General features: G+C 53.8%; 2 protein-coding genes across 5 annotated transcripts in view; both read left to right on the top strand.

Moving 5' to 3' along the window:
* CLPTM1 (CLPTM1 regulator of GABA type A receptor forward trafficking) overlaps nucleotides 1–2,082 on the top strand; it is a 29,215-nt gene extending 27,133 nt beyond the window's left edge. The window contains exons 12-14 of the mRNA XM_082438708.1: nucleotides 267–402; nucleotides 1,067–1,234; nucleotides 1,441–2,082. Coding sequence (XP_082294834.1) covers nucleotides 267–402; nucleotides 1,067–1,234; nucleotides 1,441–1,700 — 564 coding nt within the window. The 3' untranslated portion in view covers nucleotides 1,701–2,082. The remainder of the gene's footprint in view (nucleotides 1–266; nucleotides 403–1,066; nucleotides 1,235–1,440) is intronic.
* Nucleotides 2,083–6,788: 4,706 nt separating this feature from the next.
* The window catches only part of RELB (RELB proto-oncogene, NF-kB subunit), a 28,942-nt gene continuing 17,690 nt past the window's right edge, over nucleotides 6,789–18,040 (top strand). For 2 of the 4 annotated variants that reach the window (XM_082438714.1, XM_082438712.1), the window contains exons 1-3: nucleotides 6,789–7,070; nucleotides 8,075–8,122; nucleotides 13,061–13,407. In XM_082438714.1, the coding sequence (XP_082294840.1) occupies nucleotides 7,016–7,070; nucleotides 8,075–8,122; nucleotides 13,061–13,407 (450 nt within the window). In that variant the 5' untranslated portion in view covers nucleotides 6,789–7,015. Of the gene's footprint in view, nucleotides 7,071–8,074; nucleotides 8,123–13,042; nucleotides 13,408–18,040 lie in introns of all 4 variants that reach the window. The other 2 variants (XM_082438715.1, XM_082438713.1) reach the window with 2 other exon arrangements.

Raw genomic sequence — 18,040 nt, 5'->3', positions numbered from 1 at the left:
GTACCCACACGCTCCTGGGGGCCCAGGGCACGGGCTAGGATGTCTGCCTGTCGGCTGACAGGCCCATGCTTCATGGCTTGCGTCATACCCTCTAGTGTCCCCTGCCTGCCACATACACTTCCTGGCCGAGTCCAGAGTTCCCAGGGCCACCTGGAAATTCCCCCGGGCTGGCCTGCCAGACCAGGTGTGGGTGTGTGAGGGCGGGGAGCAGGGGTGCCAGGTGGGGCCCAAGGAGCTGGGTCCCAGCCCCACCCTGTGCCCCACAGATGGCGTTCCGGTACCTGTCTTGGATCCTCTTCCCACTCCTGGGCTGCTACGCCGTCTACAGCCTCCTGTACCTGGAGCACAAGGGCTGGTACTCCTGGGTGCTCAGCATGCTCTATGGCTTCCTGCTGACCTTCGGTGAGCAGGCCCTCACCACACGCGGCCCCCGCAGTCAGGGCAGGCGTCCAGCAGCCGTCCTCAGCCCCGTGCTGGGCTGTGCTGGGGCCTCGGCAATGAGCGAGTCAGCCTGGCCCCGCCCTCCTGACACTTGGGGTCCAGTGCGGGAGACAGACCTGTCTCCGGTCAGGGACACTTCAGGGGGAGCAGGGGTGGCACGTGGACAGCCTCAAAGAGGTGCCCGGTCCGCTCTGGGGGTCAGGGAGGGCTTCCGGGAAGCCTTGGACAGTGCGTTTCAGTCCTCGTCCTCAGGCATCGGACAGAGTAAACAAGCAGACAAGTGAGTTACAGCATGTGATGAGTGCCCTGAAGGGGCCAGAGTGAGAGGGCCATGGAGGCTGGTCAGGTGTCCCTGAGCTCCATCGTCACCTCTCCGAGGAGATGATATGTAAACTGAGGCCTGAAAGGTGCCAAGGAAGGAGCTGTGCAAAGATCTGGTGTCAGAAGGCAGAGCAAGTCCAAAGGCCCTGAGGTAGGATGTGCCTGGGGTGTTGGAAGCAGCACGGGGGCCAGTGTGGCTGGAACAGAGTGAGTGAAGGGACAGAGGCCAGAAATGCAGTCAAAGAGGTGGAGGGTCAGGACGCCCCTTCCTCTGCTCATGGATGTCCCTTCCTCACCGCCGCAGGCTTCATCACCATGACACCCCAGCTCTTCATCAACTACAAGCTCAAGTCTGTGGCCCACCTGCCCTGGCGCATGCTCACCTACAAGGCCCTCAACACCTTCATTGATGACCTGTTCGCCTTTGTCATCAAGATGCCTGTTATGTACCGGATCGGCTGCCTGCGGGACGGTGAGGCCTGGTGGGCAGGTGGGTGGGCTGGCCGGCAGGCTCCCACCAGAGCTGGGCACGGGCAGGGCCCTGGTCTGAGGGAGGCGCGCCGGCCTCGGCCTGGGGGCTCAGCCCACTCTTTGCAGGACCCCCCCGCCCCAAGCCTGACAGTGAGCCGGGTGGGCCCTGCCCCTTCCCCTCACGCTGCCCCCTCACCCCACCCCCAGATGTGGTCTTCTTCATCTACCTCTACCAACGGTGGATCTACCGCGTCGACCCCACGCGGGTGAACGAGTTTGGCATGAGTGGCGAGGCCCCAACAGCAGCAGGGGCCCTCCCGCCGGCCCCCGCCCCCGCCACGACCACCGCCGCCGCCAGGGAGGAGGCCTCCACACCCCCGCCCGCCAGGCCCACCCAGGGGGCCAGCTCTGACAGCGAGCCCCAGGAAGCCCCTCCAAAGCCAGCAGAGGACAAAAAAAGGGATTAGCTGCTCCTGGTGACCCCCACCCCCGCCGCCCAGGCCCCCTCGCCTCCCCTCCCGGTCGCCCCTTCCCTGGACAGATCGGGCCGGGGCCGGTGTGTGGTGTGGGGGCCAGGGCGCGTCGTTTGTGGAGGCGCCGTCTGTCTGTCTGTCCCTCCGTGTTTCCAGCCATCTCGCCCCGCCAGCCCAACACCATCGGGAATCATGGTGAAGCCAACATGGCACTGCCGAGGGGGTGGGCCAGGCGGGGCAGGGGCCAGGCCCCTCTGTGGGACACCCACGGCCGTCCATCATCTTGTCCCTCGATCCCCCACCACTCCCTCCTCCCAGACCGCCGCCCTTTAACACAGTCTGGATTTAATAAATTCATATGGGTGTTTAACTTAAACTCAACAGAGCCCCCCATCTTGTGCCTTCCTTCCCCTGCCACCTTGGAGAGCAGGTGGGGGTGGCTCTCCTGAGTCTGGCAGGGAGACCCTCAGGACGCGGGACATGCTAAACTGGGGACAGTGACCCTCTGGGCCAGGCCCCTTTCTCCTCCTTCTCCCCCTCCCAGGAGCCCTCTGAGGGGGCTTCCGTAACCATCCCCATTTCACAGATGGGGAAGCTGCTCGCCACGACCTCACCACACCAGTGCTCTTAACCACGAGGCCCGCCGAGGCGTGGAGCCTCGCCTGTGCCGCTGATTATCTCCTGGCCTCACACAGCCCGGCAGGGCAGGAGCGCCTACCCACCACTGATACAGTCCCATTAGCCTGCCTTGTTCAGCAATCCTGGGACCCTGGCTGCCTGACCTCGCTTCTCTGGGCTTATGAGCTCGTCTCCAGGGGACCCTGCAAGTGAATCCTGGCTCAGAGTGGTGCCCAGCTGTAGCGGCCATAGCTGTTGGGGTGCCATCAGCACCCTCCGGGTTGCCTGTGCCAAGGACCCAGCCAGACTCTTGGTGTGTGGCGCGTGTGCCTTCCCAACAAGCTGGGTACCAGAACTGTTCACCCACTTTATGGATGAGGAGACTGAGGCCCCTGGGTATCCCTGCACTCTGAGGGGTTGGGACCCCACATTCCCAGGTTTATTTTTTTGGGGGGAGGGGGTGTGGTCTCATCAACACTTCTGGGAGAGGAGCCCCGGGGCTGAGAACCAAGCCAGGTTCCACTGGGCTCCAACACCACAGTGCCCTGCAGAACCAGGCAGGGAATCCACGAGGTCCCAGGAGAGTTGTGTGCAGACACCTGCGTATGCATACACACACACTCTGCAGGCTCCATCCCTGAGGTAGCCACAGCCACAGACCTGCTCCACTCCCTCCCCTGCTGTGCATCAGTACCTGCTGAGCTCATAGAACCAAGCAGGGTGTGGGCTCTCAGGCCACCTAAACTCACTGGCCTACCCCCTGCCCAAATCCTCATCCCACAGTGTTTGGCAGGGCCTGTCAGCTGTACCCCACAATTGCTTGGCATTCTCACTTCTTCACTTGCACTGAGACCACCCGGTCCAGGCTCCTCCTCATACCCTGGGATCCCAACTCAGCCTCCTCCCTGGTCCCCTGCCCCTCCCATTCACTTTTCATCCAGCACGGGCCACGTGCTGGATCTTAGTTCCTGGACCAGGAACTAAGTGGAAGTTAGTGCTTCCTGCAGTGGAAGCACGGAGTCTGGTTTTTTTAATTTACCATCTTAACCATTTTTTTAAAATTTACTTTTGATTTATTTTTGGCTGAGTTGGGTCTTTGTTGCTGTGCGCGGGCCTTCTCTAGTTGCGGTGAGCTTTGTTGCGGTGTGCGGGCTTCTCAGTGTGGTGGCTTCCTTTGTTGCGGAACATGGGCTCTAGGCACACAGGCTTAGTTGCTCCGCGGCATGTGGGATCTTCCTGGACCAGGGATCGAACCCATGTCCCCTGCATTGGCAGGAGGATTCTTAACCACTGACCAACCAGGGAAGTCCCCAGCAGCCAGAATTTTCTGAAGCACAAACCTGACCCTGGCCGTTCTTTGTTCAGAACCTACCATGGCTCCCCAGTACCCTTGGGAGAAGAGCCCAGGCTGCTAACTGGTGCACGATACCTTGGGGGGGAGGGGACTTCTTAACTCCCACAGCCTCATCTCCCTTGCTCTAACTAGCTGTGACCGCTTACCTCCTGGCGCCCTTCCTCCAGGCATGCAACTCTTCACCTTACCCTATGCATCCTCCAGGTTGTAGCTCCACGGCTCCTCCTCCAGGACACCCTTCCTGACCACCTCCTCTGGGACACTGCCCCCCACCCACCAGCTCCCTGGGTCCCCACACCCCAGCCCTGCCCGGTGTGGGTCATCACTAGCTGGAGACAGGTCTTTCTCCACTGGACTGAGCCCTGTGAGGACAGAGCCAGAGCTGTCTTGGTCACTGCTGTGTCCACAGCACAAGAGGAGTTGCTCTGGGAACGCTTGCTGAGTGCACGTTTGCACAATCCCGACTTTCACAGACACAGGCACACAGCCAGAAGTGTGGACCTTGATGAGGCCTGCATTAAGACATCGGTGGAGAGACTGACATACAGTCAGTCAACAAATGTTCCCTGAGCCCCTCCCCTGGACATTGCTTTGAGCTGGGGGTTCTGTGTACACAGCAGGGATCAAGACAGCCCCAGGCCTGCCCTCATGGGGTTCAGAGCCCCACAGAAATCCTGAACGCTGAGGATTTCTGATGTGTCCTTTCAGCCATTGACCTAACAAACAGTTGTGAGGCCTGACATTTCAAGGGGCAGAGGGGAATCAGGTAGGCTTCTACTCCTACACGTAGGAGCCACTGTTCAACACTTCTTATCATGAGCCAAGCTCTAGTCTTAAGTGCTGCATGTGGTTTGCTTCCTAAATTTAATATTACCCATCTCCACTACTTCCCCAGCTGTCACTCCACTCCAGCCTCCTTGCTGTTTGTTCCTTCAACATGCCATGCATGTTCCCACCTCAGGGCCTTTGCACTTGCTGTTCCCTGTGACTTGAACACTCTTCCCTAGATATCCACATGGATCCTTCACTGTCTCAGCAGTCTGCTCAGATGTCACCTTAGACCCTCCCTAAACTTCCTAACCCAAATATTACCCTTCAAACTCAAGCCATGTATCCTGCTTTAATCTTCTGTAGGACTGCTATCACCATCAGACATATATTTGCTTATCTCTTTTCCATCTGTCTCCCCCACTTGGATTTCAGTTCCATGATGGCAGGGGCTTTTGTCTATTGTGTTGTGTGCTGTGTCCCCAGCTTTTGGAGCAGTGCCTGGTACTGTTACCCTGTGTGCAATGACTCTAAGTCAGATGTTCACGACAGCAGATGAGAAAACTGAAACCCAGAGAAATTAAGTAATGTGTCCAAAGTCTCACAAAGTAATGTGACATAAAGTGCTAGAACAGCGCCTAGCATATGGAAGAGGTCTATACAAGTGTCAACTATTATTAGTATTTAATCCTCACAACCATCCGACTATTAGACCCATTTTACAGATGAGGAAACAGAGGCTTAAAAAGATGAAGTCAGTTTCCTGAGGTCTCCTAGTAAGTGGCAGACCTAGGATTTGAACTTAGGCAGCCTGATTCTGAACCTTCAAATCATAGCGTTTCAGGCGATGCCCTTGTCATATGCAGACTACAGCCTGCAGGCCAAAACCAGCATTTTCCAGTTTTTCTGTAATATTTACATGTTTTAAGTGGTTGGAAAAAATCTCAAGAAGGATATTTTGTTTCACATGAAAGTTATACAAAATTCAAATTTCTGTGTCCATAAAATAATGTTTTATTGGAACACAGTCATGCTCATTGTTTCTGTATGGTCTTTGGCAGCTTTTGTGTTATGGCAGAGCTGAGTTTTGAGACTGTCTGGCCCTCAAAGCCTAAAGCAGAACATATTTGCTATCTGGCCCTTTGCAGAAAAAGTCTGCTCCATATTTTGCATTATAGCAGTCGTTCTCCAACTTGAGCTTGCATCATATCACCTGAAGGGCTGGGCCACAACCTTGAGAACTGCTGTAGACTAGTCTGCCTCCTACGAGCAGGTGCCAGGGCTGGCTTGGTGAGTGCTGTGCCATCGTACCCAGTGCAGGCTCTGGCACACAGCAGGTGCTCAATAAATGTATGTCAACTGAATCAGTGAGTCCATGTAGGCCATGAAGAGTAGAGATGGAACACTCAAAATTTTCACAGGGAGACAAAGGACGTCAAACCTTGGCTCTGTGGTCTGAGGGTGCCCAGCATCCAAGTTGGGACCTAATGTCATCCCGTCTTTCTTAGGAATAGGCCTAGAAATGTGATCTAACCAAATGGCTGCCCCTCTTTGAGCCTCAGTCTCCTCCTCTCTGCAATAATTCCAATTCTAGCACCTTCCTCTGATGCTGGTGCAAGGTGTGAGGTATCTGTGAAGCCCCCAGGTAAGCCCAGGGGTCAGGCACTCAGCTCAATATGTATCCTGGGGGCTACGCTGTTACCATTCCGGGACTAAGTTACTGAGCCTTTGAGCTGAAAGTGCTACGGGCTATTAGGAAACTTGGAGGAGCTGTGGGGAGGAATAAAACATCCATCCATTCATTTAGTAAAAACTTATTGGGCACCTACTGTTTTTCAGGTGCTGTTCTGGGTGCTGGGGATACAGCAAGGAACAAAACAGACAAGTCCTACAGCTGACATCCTGACATCCTAGCTTTAAACTTTTACGTATGATCACTCCCGATTTACTCAGGTTAAGGAACTGAGGTGTAGACAGACCATGGAGGTTTCGAAAAGATTATCATCATTGGCAGCTACGGAGCCCTGGTAACCTCCTGATCCCAAAGCTTCCCTTCGAGCCAGAGAAACAACAGGTCAAGTCCGGTTGGCAGACCTGGGGAGGGCAGGCCTCAGTCTTCTTACTTGCTCCATGGGTAGCTTGTGAGTGGCCCCAAGCAGGACTCAGTGGTCTCAACCAGAGCAATGGGCATCGTCGCGGGCCGGGCCCCTCCTGTGTCCCCGGCCTCCTCTTCCCGGCCGGCCCCGCCCCCGAGGCCACGTGACGCGTGGGGGTTTTCCCGTTTCCCTGGCGTGACGTAACGACAGGGTGCAGGCCAATGAGCGCGCAGGCCGGCGGCGCCGGGGAATTCCGCCGCCCCGCCCCCGCCCGCCGCCCGCCCGGCCCGGCCCGGCGCCCCCCGCAGCCCCGGGCGCCGCGCGTCCAGCCCGGCCTGCGGCCCCAGCCCCTGCGCCGCTCTCCCGACCCGCGATCGTCCGCCGGACCGTGCCACCTGGCCGCTCGGCCTGCCCGCGTGTGTGTGTTTTGGTCTGGGCTGGCCTCCGGGCCGTCAGTCCCCACTGGTTGGGCCATGCCGAGTCGCCGCGTCGCCAGATCGTCCGCTGCGCCGGAGCTGGGGGCCTTGGGTAAGCGGGGCCGGGGTTCAGGAGAGGAGTCTGGGGCGGGACTTGGAGGTGCGGGAGGCCTGGGGTCCTGGAGTGGTCTGGGGGTTCCTACAGGAGTCTTAGGGGTTTTGCGGGGAGAGTGTGAGGGTTCCGGGGACACTATATCAAAGGGAAGGAAGGAGGCAGAGGATGGTGACCGGGTCCGGTACAAGGTAAGAGAGAGACGTCCCACTAGAGAGTGAGAAGGGGGCGGGGCCTGACCCTGAGGCAAAGAAGGGGGCGGGGCCCGACTACGAGAGGGGAGGGGCAGAGCCTGACTCGGAGAAGGAGGAGCGGGAGCTGCTCCTGAGGGACTGGGCGTGGCCAGACACAGAGAGGGAGAAAAAGGAGAGGCCTGGCCCACAGAAGGGGGCGGGGCCTGACCATGAGTGCGAGAAGAGGGCGGGACCTAACTCAAAGAAGGAAGCAAGGTCTCACCTACTCAGAGTAAGGGGCGGGGCTTAAGGGAGATAAGGGGGCGGGGCCGTACTCGGAGAGGGAGAAGAGGCGGGTCCGACTCTGGCAGAGAGAAGGAGGAGGGCCTGCTCTGAAAAAAAGAGGGCGGGGTCTGACTCAGAGAAGAAAGAGGAGGTGGGGCTTGCCTCTGAAGAGAAGTGGCAGGGTCTGAGGGAGAAGGGGACGGGCCTGACACTGGAAAAGTGAAGAGGTAGGGTCTGACCCTGAAATAAGGAAGAGGGTGGGGGCTTTCCTAACTGAGGCTGAGAAGAGCTCCTCCAGGTCCTTCTCAGCCTTCTTAAGGGAGAGAAGGAGCAGGGCCTGAGTGCGATGAAGGGTGGGGTGACTGACAGAAACTAGGGAACCTGTCCATGAGTTAAGGAAGGAAGGCCGGACCATGCGGGCAATAAGGGTGAGGGGCATGATCCAAAGGGGCGGGGCCAGGAGAGGAACGGGGTGGGGCTTGGGAGATTGTCTGGTTCTCCCGCCGTATTTCCATCACCTCCTGAGACATGCCTCCCTCCCTGCAGGGGCCGCGGACCTCTCCTCGCTCTCGCTCACCGTTTCTAGGACCACGGGTGAGCAGCCCTCCACAGTTCCTGCCCACGTGCACGCTCAGGATGGGGCAGGGGGAATCCTGTGGAGGTGGCATTGTGTACGCCTCTGTCTGGGGGTTTTGCGGAGGTCTACCTCAGCTTTCCTCAGCCTGTATCCCTCCCTGCCCGTTGAGATGGGGTCCCCAGATGCCCCTACCTCCCGGTGATGAGGAGCTGGGCAAGTAAAACTAACCACCTATTCACTCTCTAAGAGAATCCTCTTTAGAGATTCACTATGGTAGTGCAGAGCGTAATAATTACATACTGGTGCCACCACCCCTTCACTGCAAGTCACTTCCCTTCTCTGGGTCTTAGTTTTTCTCATCTGTAGGATGGGCATAATATCAATGCCTCAGAGGGACCGAGAGGATTCAATGAGCTGATACAGCTAAACAGTATCAGTATTAAAGCAATAACAGTATTAAAGCAGTGTCTGGCACACAGTTAAGGGTCACCCAGAGAGCTGTTAAAACAGATTTTTGGGCCCCATCTCCAGAGTTTCTGATTCAGTAGCTCCAGGATGGGCTCTAAGAGTTTGCATTTCTAGCAACGTCCCAAGAGATGCTGAGAACCACTAGTCTATAAGCCCCCTCATCCTGTGCCATCCAAAATTCAGTGCTGCCCAAGGAAATGCAGAAGCATGGCCAAAGGATGACATCATCTCTCATAAATGTGCTGGAATTTGGAGGGCAGGGATTGAGTCCTGCCACCAGGAAAACCCAGTGGCCCCAGTGGGCTGGGTCTGAACCTCTCTCTGGAGGTAAAATCTTGGGATGGACCCCAGAAGTGCTGGCGTGGCTGTGGAGGAGGCCCTGCGGGTTCTCTAGGAGGTTTGTGAGTTTGGGAGATAGTGAAAGGTGGGAGATGGCATTGGGAACAGGTCCTGCCAAGCACTGGTTCTGGGCAAGAACAAGGTTGAGACTTTTCTGACCCAAGACCTAGATCTTTGGTTTCTTTCAATTGAGAGTAATTTCTGACGTTATCCATTCAACAGCTATTTATTGAGTTCCAATTGCATACCTGGCCCTGTGCTGGGCAGTGCTGAGCACTCAGCAGTGACCAAGACAGCCCTGGCTCCGCCCTCGTAGGGTTCCCTACCTAGATGTGGAAGCAGATATGTACACAATGAATTAAATGTAGGATTATAAAATGTGATAAAGGCCCTAAACAAATCTTGGGATCAGTGACACCTAAATAGCATGGTGGGGATGGGAGAACAACTGAGACAGAGTGGGAGGGAAATTTTCCCTCATTTTGATGGGCCAAACACATACTGGGCCCTGGGTATACAGTGGGGATGGGGCAGATGTGTTTCCTACTCTCTGGTGTTCACAGTCTACAGGAGACAGATATGAATCACTCTAATATAAGGTCATGTCAAATCCTAGCCAGTGCCATGAAAATGATAAAACCAAGGCACCTAACTGTGAGTGACTGGAGTGGGGGTTCTGGGGGCTATCTCGGATAAAGTAGTCAGGGAAGACCCATCTAAGAGGTGACATTTGACCAGGGACCTGAAAGTGGAGGAGGAGGCATGCAAAGATCTGAAGGAAGAGCATTCTGGTAGAGACTAGCCTGTGCAAAGGCCCTGAGGCATGAAAGACAGCTGCTCAAGTGTGGCCCATCCTGGCTGGCCCTGGATGGTGGCAAGTTTGTGTGGGAGTTTGGGAGGGGGACAGGTTGTTATTTGAGCTGAGCCCTGAATAAAGAGAAGAAGTCCCTAACATTTCCTGGCTGAAAGAGGATTTTAGATAATAATAATAATGGCTAAGTTTTATGGAGGGCCTGAAGTGGTCGGACCCTGTGCTAAGCAATTTCCCAGTGTGCTTCTAAATCCTCATGTTAATGCCTGAGATATATCAGAACTTTTTATAGAGAAGGAGGCTCAGAGAGGTTAGGCAACTTTCCCAAGGCAACACAGCCAGAAGTGACCGCCGGGATTCAAACTAACATCTGTGTGACTCCACACCCCATGCTCTGAAACCATGTCTTCCAACCTCCCCATTTTATAGACAGACAATCTGAGGCCTAGAGAGGGGAAGCAATTTACCCACATCCATAAAATAATGTCTCCCAACACCTTACCCAACAGCAGCCAGCATTTATGTATCGTCTACTATTACGGCAGTTCTAAGTGCTTCCTGTATATTAAACAGCCCAACCAGACAAGCATTATTATTGTGTCCATTTTATAGATGAAGAAACCAAGGCACAAAAAGAGTTTAAGTAATGGGCTCAAAGCCACATGGCTAGCAAGGAACAGAGCCAGGATTTGAACTGAGGCAGTACAAAGCTTCAGCCACAGCTGCCCGGGCCTCAGTTTCCCCTCGCAGCCTGGGAGCTCCTTGAGGGCTCAGACAAAGTCTAACTCATCTTTGGATCCCCAGGTCATCCAGCACGGATGCCTGAGAAGGTGTTTCCAAGTTGAAGTGACTTGAAGTTGGCCCAGCCAGTGATCTGTAGCGTGTCCCTTCCTCTCTCCCAGCCTCAGTGTCCCCATCTACCAAGTGGGGATGTCTTCCCCACCCCGGTGACTTCACAGATCACATGAGATAAGCGGGGCAGGAAGACTGCTTTCCAAGGAGCAAAGGTCTGGCTGCTGGGAGCCACTCCCCGAGAGCGGAGGAGGAGGACAGGTCTGGCAGCAGGGCAGGTTGGCGACGATTCGGTGGCCAGCGGCCAGCGCAGGCAACCCTGGATGGGGCATCTGGCCCCGGTCTGCCCTCCCGTGCTGTGTGACCCCACAGGCTTGCTTGCTCCCTCTGGGCTCCCCTTGTTCTGTCTGTGGAATGATGGGAGGTTGGTTTCCATCCTCCACGGTCCCTTCCAGGGCTGAGCTTTCCTGAGGAGGTGATAAGGGGCTTCCCCAGCAGTGCTGTCATTCCCCCCTCAGGAAGTAGGGGCAAATCCCGGATACCGGCTGGGTACTGCTGGGGACTGGCATGGGATGCAGAGGGAGGTGGTTGCCTAGAAGTGAAGGATCAGCCTTCCTGGATCTTCAGACACCAGGAAGTGATCTCCCGGGGTCTAGGATGGGCTTTAGGGAGGGGTCAACCCCCACATTTTGTTTAGAATCTTGGGCATCCATTTCTTTTCCCTGGTGATGAGACCCTTGGCTTTTCCTTAGATTCTCAACACTGCTTCATAATCCCTGGTCTAAAGGTTTTTTGGGGGAGGCATTTGAGGGTAGCCTGGCCCTGGGACCCCAACATTGGGAGCTGAAGGGAGGGTAGGCCAGGAGGGAGAGATGGGGGTTAGGGTTTAACATCCCAGGGAGTCAGAGCCCAGGATTTCCCAGGATGGAGGAAGGGGGAAGGGTTCTGGGAGGGGATGGGGTTGGGGAATCTGTCTTAAAAGATGAAAGTCTTGACCACTTCCTGGACCTCACCTTTCTCTTTCTCTTCCTTCCACAGATGAATTGGGTGAGTATCACAGGGCAGTTCTGGGGGGAGGCTGGGAAATCCAAGTGCTCACAGAGAGGGATCTTGGCCTTCCTTGTCGGGGAGGAGGTCACAGTGTGACTTCTGGGACTGCTGGGGGATTTTAACAAAGTCATGTGCTCCCAGGGTACTTAGCAGTGCTTGACACTTAGTGAAGATTCAGCATATGCCAGCCGTCTTTAGCATTAGTTACTGTTACTACAACTATTGTTCATTCCTTCGATGAGTTGTATTGAGCACCTGCTGCATGCCAGGCACTGTTCTAGGCACCGGGGATTCAGCCACGAACCAAAGTCCCTGCTCTCTTGGAACTGACACTCTAGTGGCAGAGACAGGAGGAAAAGGAATAAAGAACAAAATAATGTTAGATTGGGCTAAGGAAATAAACAGGAAGGGGCCTGGGGAAAACACATTAGATTGGGCCTTTCTGAAGAGGTGGGCTGAGACCGGAAGGATGAGAAAGAGCCAGCATGGGTTGAATGGGGGGAAGCGTGGAACAGGCAGATGGAGGAGCCAGTCCAATGCCCCGAAGAGGGCCGGGCTTGGTGGGTGCAAGCAACAGAAAAGAGACCAGAGCTTGATGAGAGGGGGCAGCGGGAGGCAAGAAGCCCAGGACAGAGGGGGCCCGTCCACAGAAGGCTCTGTGGCCAAGGTCGGGGGTGTGGGTTTTGTCTTTGTCCTGTTTTCCTGAGATGAGTGGAGTTTGGGGAGAGTTTTATATGGGGAAGGTGTTGACTTTGACTCTTAGGGAGATGGGAGCCACTGGAGGCTTCTGTTGAGACGGGCACAGGGTCTGACATCAGATCCCTCTGGCTGTGTTTGGCAGATAGACTGGAAGAGGCAAGGTGGGGAACAGGGGCAGTGGTTCAGATGGAAAGTGATGGAGGGTGGCCCAGGGAGGAGGCAGTGGGGGTAGGGAGAGGTGGTGGGAACGTAAATGTATATTTGAGGTAGAGGCAGGAGAAGTTCATGGATTGGACATAGTAGATGTGGGATCGTGAGCAGCTGATAAAGATGTGTGTCCTTCCAGCTTGAGCACCGTGGATGGTGGTGCTGCTTTCTGAGATGGGAACGGCTTGGGCAGAGCACCTGTTATTCTTGTTGTCATTAAATGGGGCAAGATGGAGGCAGGGGTACCTGTGACTTGGTTCTACCTTGATCCAGGTGAGAGGTGATGGAGGCATGGGTTCAGGAGCTGTTTCGGAGGCGGGTGCACGGAAGGGTGCAGGAGAAGGAGAAACCAGGCCGACCCCTGGGGTTTCGGGCTTCTAGAACTAGGGGACGCTACGCGTCTGTTTCCAAGAAGGAGGGCAGGGGCTTTTCTGTGTTCGGAGCTGACGCCCCTGCCCTTGGCCCACAAGAAATATGTCTTGAAGAAATGAACGGACGGGAAAAAGGCGAGGGCAGCACAAGTCTGGGGGTAAAAAAAAGCCTTTTCTTTGACAATCAGCGTCATCCTTAGGTTTTGCTTCTCCCGCAGAGATCATCGACGAGTACATCAAGGAGAATGGCTTCGGCCTGGAGGGGGCGCAGCCGGGCCCGGGCGAGGGGCTGCCGCGCCTGGTGTCTCGCGGGGCGGCCTCCCTGAGCACGGTCACCCTGGGCCCCGCGGCGCCCCCGCCCCCGGCCACGCCGCCGCCCTGGGGCTGCCCCCTGGGCCGGCTGGTGCCCCCGGCTCCGGGCCCCGGGCCGCGGCCGCACCTGGTCATCACCGAGCAGCCCAAGCAGCGCGGCATGCGCTTCCGCTACGAGTGCGAGGGCCGCTCGGCCGGCAGCATCCTCGGGGAGAGCAGCACAGAGGCCAGCAAGACGCTGCCCGCCATTGAGGTGGGCACCAGGGGCGGGGGCGGCACCGGGGGCGGTGGGACTCGCGTGTCCCCCGCCCCGAAGATTCATACGCACGTATTTCTTTATTCATGTATTTTATGGTGGTTATTATTATTGCTGTTGCTATTTTTGGAGCGGATGATACCGCTGTCACTTGGCCTTAAATTTAAAGGGCATTCAGAGAAAGGCCTTCTTCCCGGCAATTTGACAGTATTGGTCAAAATTATCATTGGTAGCCTCCTGGTTCACCAGTGAGGCCTTAAGAATCAGAGTATCTGGATTCGAATCCAGGTACTGCCTTGGACAGGTTACTCGATCCCTCTGTGCCTCCTCCTCTACAAAATGGGATAATACGGACTTCCCTGGCGGTCCAGTGGTTGGGACTCCACGCTTTCACTGTTGGGGGCCCGGGTTCGATCCCTGGTTGGGGAACTAGGATCCTGCAGGCCCCCTGGCGCGGCCAAAAAAAAAAATTTAAAACCTGAAGAATAATAATAACCAAGCACCTGGGGTTGTTGGGAGGAGTAAATGAGTTACTTATTCACGCCAAGTACCTCGAACATGGTGAGCGCTCAACTGAGATAGCTTCTAGTATTACTAGTATAATTATTATTATCATTATTACTCTTAGGCCGGGCCATTCCACTTCTAGGAACTTATCATGTAGATATGCCTGCATCTGGGTGAAAGAGGGACGTACAAGGTTCTCCCTTGCAGCCTTGTTTGTATAGAGAAGAATTGGAAGTTTCTGTGTTAATCATCAGGGGACTGGTGAAATAATCGATACATCTACCGATTGCAATCCTATGCAGCAGGGACAAATATATCTGTGTAAGTGTGCAGATAAATATAAATACATACAGTTAATACAGAAAACATTTTAAATGAAGCCATCCCTTAGGTACTGATGTGGAAGTATCTATCTCCAAGATATATTAATTTTGTTTAAATTGAGGTGCAGAATTTTGTGGGTATTATACAGTTGACCCTTGAACAACATGGGTTTGCACTGGGTGGGTCCGCTTAAATGGGGATTTTTTTCAACAGTAAATACGATCCCCAGCTGTTGGAACCCCCCCAGGCGGAACCGCAGAAACACGGATACTGAGGACCAGCTATAAGTTATAGGTGGATTTCCCACTGCGGGCAGGGTCGGTGCCTCAGTGCTCCCTCCCCCACTCCCCACATTGTTCAAGGTAAACTGTACTACCCTGTGTGTCAAAAAGAGGGGAAAATAAGATTTTCAATTTGTATTTGCTAGTATTTGCATACAGAAACTCTGGAAAGGAAAACAAATACAGGTGAATTCTTTTTTGGAGGTAGTGCTGAATGGATAAGGTACAGACAAGATTTTCAACTATAACCATCTTTATTTTATTTTTATTTTATTTTTGGCTGTGTTGGGTCTTCGTTGCTGCGCAGGCTTTCTCTAGTTGCAGCGAGCGGAGGCTGCTCTTCATTGCAGTGCGTGGGCTTCTCGTTGCGGTGGCTTCTCTTGTTGCAGAGCCCGGGCTCCAGTAGTTGTGGTGCTCGGGCTTAGGTGCTCCGCGGAATGTGGGATCTTCCCCGACCAGGGCTCGAACCCGTGTCCCCTGCATTGGCAGGCGGATTCTTAACCACTGTGCCACCAGGGATGCCCTTTAGTTTGTTATAGTTTTGAATCATATGACATGGATCAAAACGTTCAAAAATATGAAGAGTCATGTTAAATTAACATAATTTAAATTAAATTAAAATGAACAAAAGTCCCCCACTCCTGCCTCCAGGTTCCCCCCCCCCCCCCACCCAGAGGTAACCATTGTTATCAATATCTCATGGAGCCTTTCAGGAGTATTTTATGATTAATGATTATACAGTCAAATATATATATACGTATATACTATCCCCCTTTTGTACATAAAGGGGAGCGTGCATGCGCGTGTGTATATAAAATGCGTGGGGTTTTTTGTTTTTTGGCCGTGCCACGCAGCTTGCGGGATCTTATTTCCCCAACCAGGGATCGAACCCAGCCCAGTGGAAACATGGAGTCCTAACCACTGGACCACCAGATTCCCTTCCAGAAGTTATGTGAGTGACACACGTGAAGGAAATAATAGATGAACCGAGTCGTTCTCTACAGCCCTGCTTGTAATAGCGGGAAACAGAAAACAACCAAAATGTCCACCAATAGGAGACTTGCACAATATATTATCCTATATCCACACGGCAGGATGAGATGGTAAAGAGAATAAGGCAGCTTCAGTCATGCTGATATGAGCTCAGCTCCAAGATATATTCTTAAGTTTAAAAAAAACACATTTTAGGGGGCTTCCCTGGTGGCACAGTGGTTGAGAATCTGCCTGCCAATGCGGGGAACACGGGTTCGAGCCCTGGTCCGGGAGGATCCCACATGCCGCGGGGCAACTGGGCCCGTGAGCCACAACTACTGAGCCTGCGCTTCTGGAGCCTGTGCTCCACAACAATAAAGGCCGCGATAGTGAGAGGCCCACGCACCGCGATGAAGAGTGGCCCCCGCTTGCCGCAACTGGAGAAAGCCCTCGCACAGAAACGAAGACCCAACACAGCCAAAAATAAATAAATAAAAATAAAATAAAATAAAGAATTTAAAAAAAAAAGAAAGATCTCTTTAAAAAAAAAAAACAACACATTTTAGGACTTCCCTGACGGTCCAGTGGTTAAGACTCCACGCTTCCACTGCAGGGGGCACGGGTTCGATTCCTGGTGGGGGAACTAAGATCCTGCAAGCTGTGTGGCGTGGCCAAAAAAAAAACGTTAAAAAAAAAAAAACAACTTCTGGAAGTGGGATTGCCCGTCAAAGATAATTTGATGGCTGTTGCCAAATTGCCCTGCCCGGGGGGTTGCATGCATGACTGTCTCTCCCAGTGATTTCTGAGAGGCCTGGTTCCTGTGCCTTTCCAATACGGAGACTTCGTGTGTTTCTGGATCTTTGCCCAAGTGTCCATGGACCCTGAATTATGTCCTCACCATCCCACCAGCCCTGGATCCCGGGCTTATCTGCTCCCTGACCTCCAGCTTCCTCCCTGGTGACCAGCTCTCAGTCTCCTCCAGATTTCCAAGACCGCCAGAGGGGTGCTGTTAAATTACACATCTGCTCGTCTCCCCTGTTCAGAATCCTCCTTTGGCTCCCTAGCACCCTCAGGAGGAAACCCAAGATCCTTCCTGGGCCTCTAAGACCTTTCATGGCCCAGCTCCTGCTGCCCATTCCCATCCAGCCCTCCTCACTCACCACCATCCAGCCACCAGCCCTTTGCCTGTGCCATTCCTCCTGGCTGGAGTGCTTTCCACCTGCAGCCTGGTCACCTCCTATTCACCCGTGAGGCCTCAGCCCACCTCAGGGACGCCATCCCTGACCCCGGCCCCAGGTCCCAGCTCCCTCGTGTGAGATCTGTTTCCCTCTCCTCTTCCTCAGTGGGATTTGTACTCAGAGCTTTACTTGGGGGATTAGCAGAGCAACCCTGTCCTACCCCAACAAGTTTGGATTTTAGGGTCAGAAAGACTTGGGCTTTGGTCCTGGCTCTGCCATTTACCAGCTGTGTGGATTAGGGCAAGTCCAGTGCTTCCCTTGGCCTCAGTTTCCTCATCTGTAAAATGGGGATGAAGCTCCTGCCCCCTCCCCACAGGACACTGTGAGGAAACCAGGGAGATGGCCCAGCACTGGTGTGCAGGACCCCTTACTCAGACAGGTGGTTGTAGTTGTTGTTATTGGATTTGGCTCCAGGCGTCGTGGCCAGAAGTAGCATGTTAGCGGGACATTCTGGTGAAAAGAACAGTTTACTTTGAAACGTATATTCCATCACTGGCTTTTCAGGAATGGGCAAGTGTGGTACGTTGAGGGGCAATTTTGTAGCCCCTCATTTATCTTTAAGCATTTTGTCTGTTTTTCCAATTTGATAAGGGATATTTTTTCAACTTTATGTCTCAACTTTTTTGGAAAAAGTTTAAACCTACGCAAAATAGAGAAGGATAGCGCAATGAACACCCGTATCCTTTTGCCACATTTGCTTTATGCCTCTCTCTTGGTTTATTTTTTTGGCCATGCCGCGAGGCTTGTGGGATCCTAGTTCCTGGACCAGGGAATGAACCCGGGCCTTCGGCAGTGAAAACACAGAGTCCTAACCACTGGACCGCCAGGGAATTCCCAATGCCTCTCTCTTTATATAGACATTTACAGAGGAAGATTTGAAAGTGAGTCAGAGATATGACACTTCACCCAAAATGTTTCAGCCTGTATCTCTCAAGAGCCATGACTTTTTTCTACGATGTAGGACCTGTCTGATCACAATGCTGTTATCACATTCTAGAAACGTAATATTCATGCAAGAATATTATCTAAGATTAAGTCCATAGTCTAATGATCCCAGCTGACCCCAGATATCCTTTATACCTGTTTTTTTTTTTCTTGTCTGCTTGTTTAAAATCCAGTCCGGGATCACGTGCTGCCTTTAGTTGTCAGATGTTGCTATGGTCTGAATGTTTGTGTCCCCCCCCACCTCCAATTCATATATTGAAACCCTAACCGGGAAGGTGATGGGGAAGGTCCCTTCCACCATGTGAGGACACAGTGACACAGTCTGCACCCAAAAGAGGCCCTCACCAGAACCCAATCGTGCTG

The sequence above is a fragment of the Balaenoptera physalus genome (genome assembly GCF_965194825.1).
Source record: "Balaenoptera physalus genome assembly, chromosome: 19".
Taxonomy (NCBI): Eukaryota; Metazoa; Chordata; class Mammalia; order Artiodactyla; family Balaenopteridae; genus Balaenoptera; species Balaenoptera physalus.
Note: the sequence above shows the minus strand (reverse complement) of the source record. Positions and strands in the feature narration are given on the sequence as shown.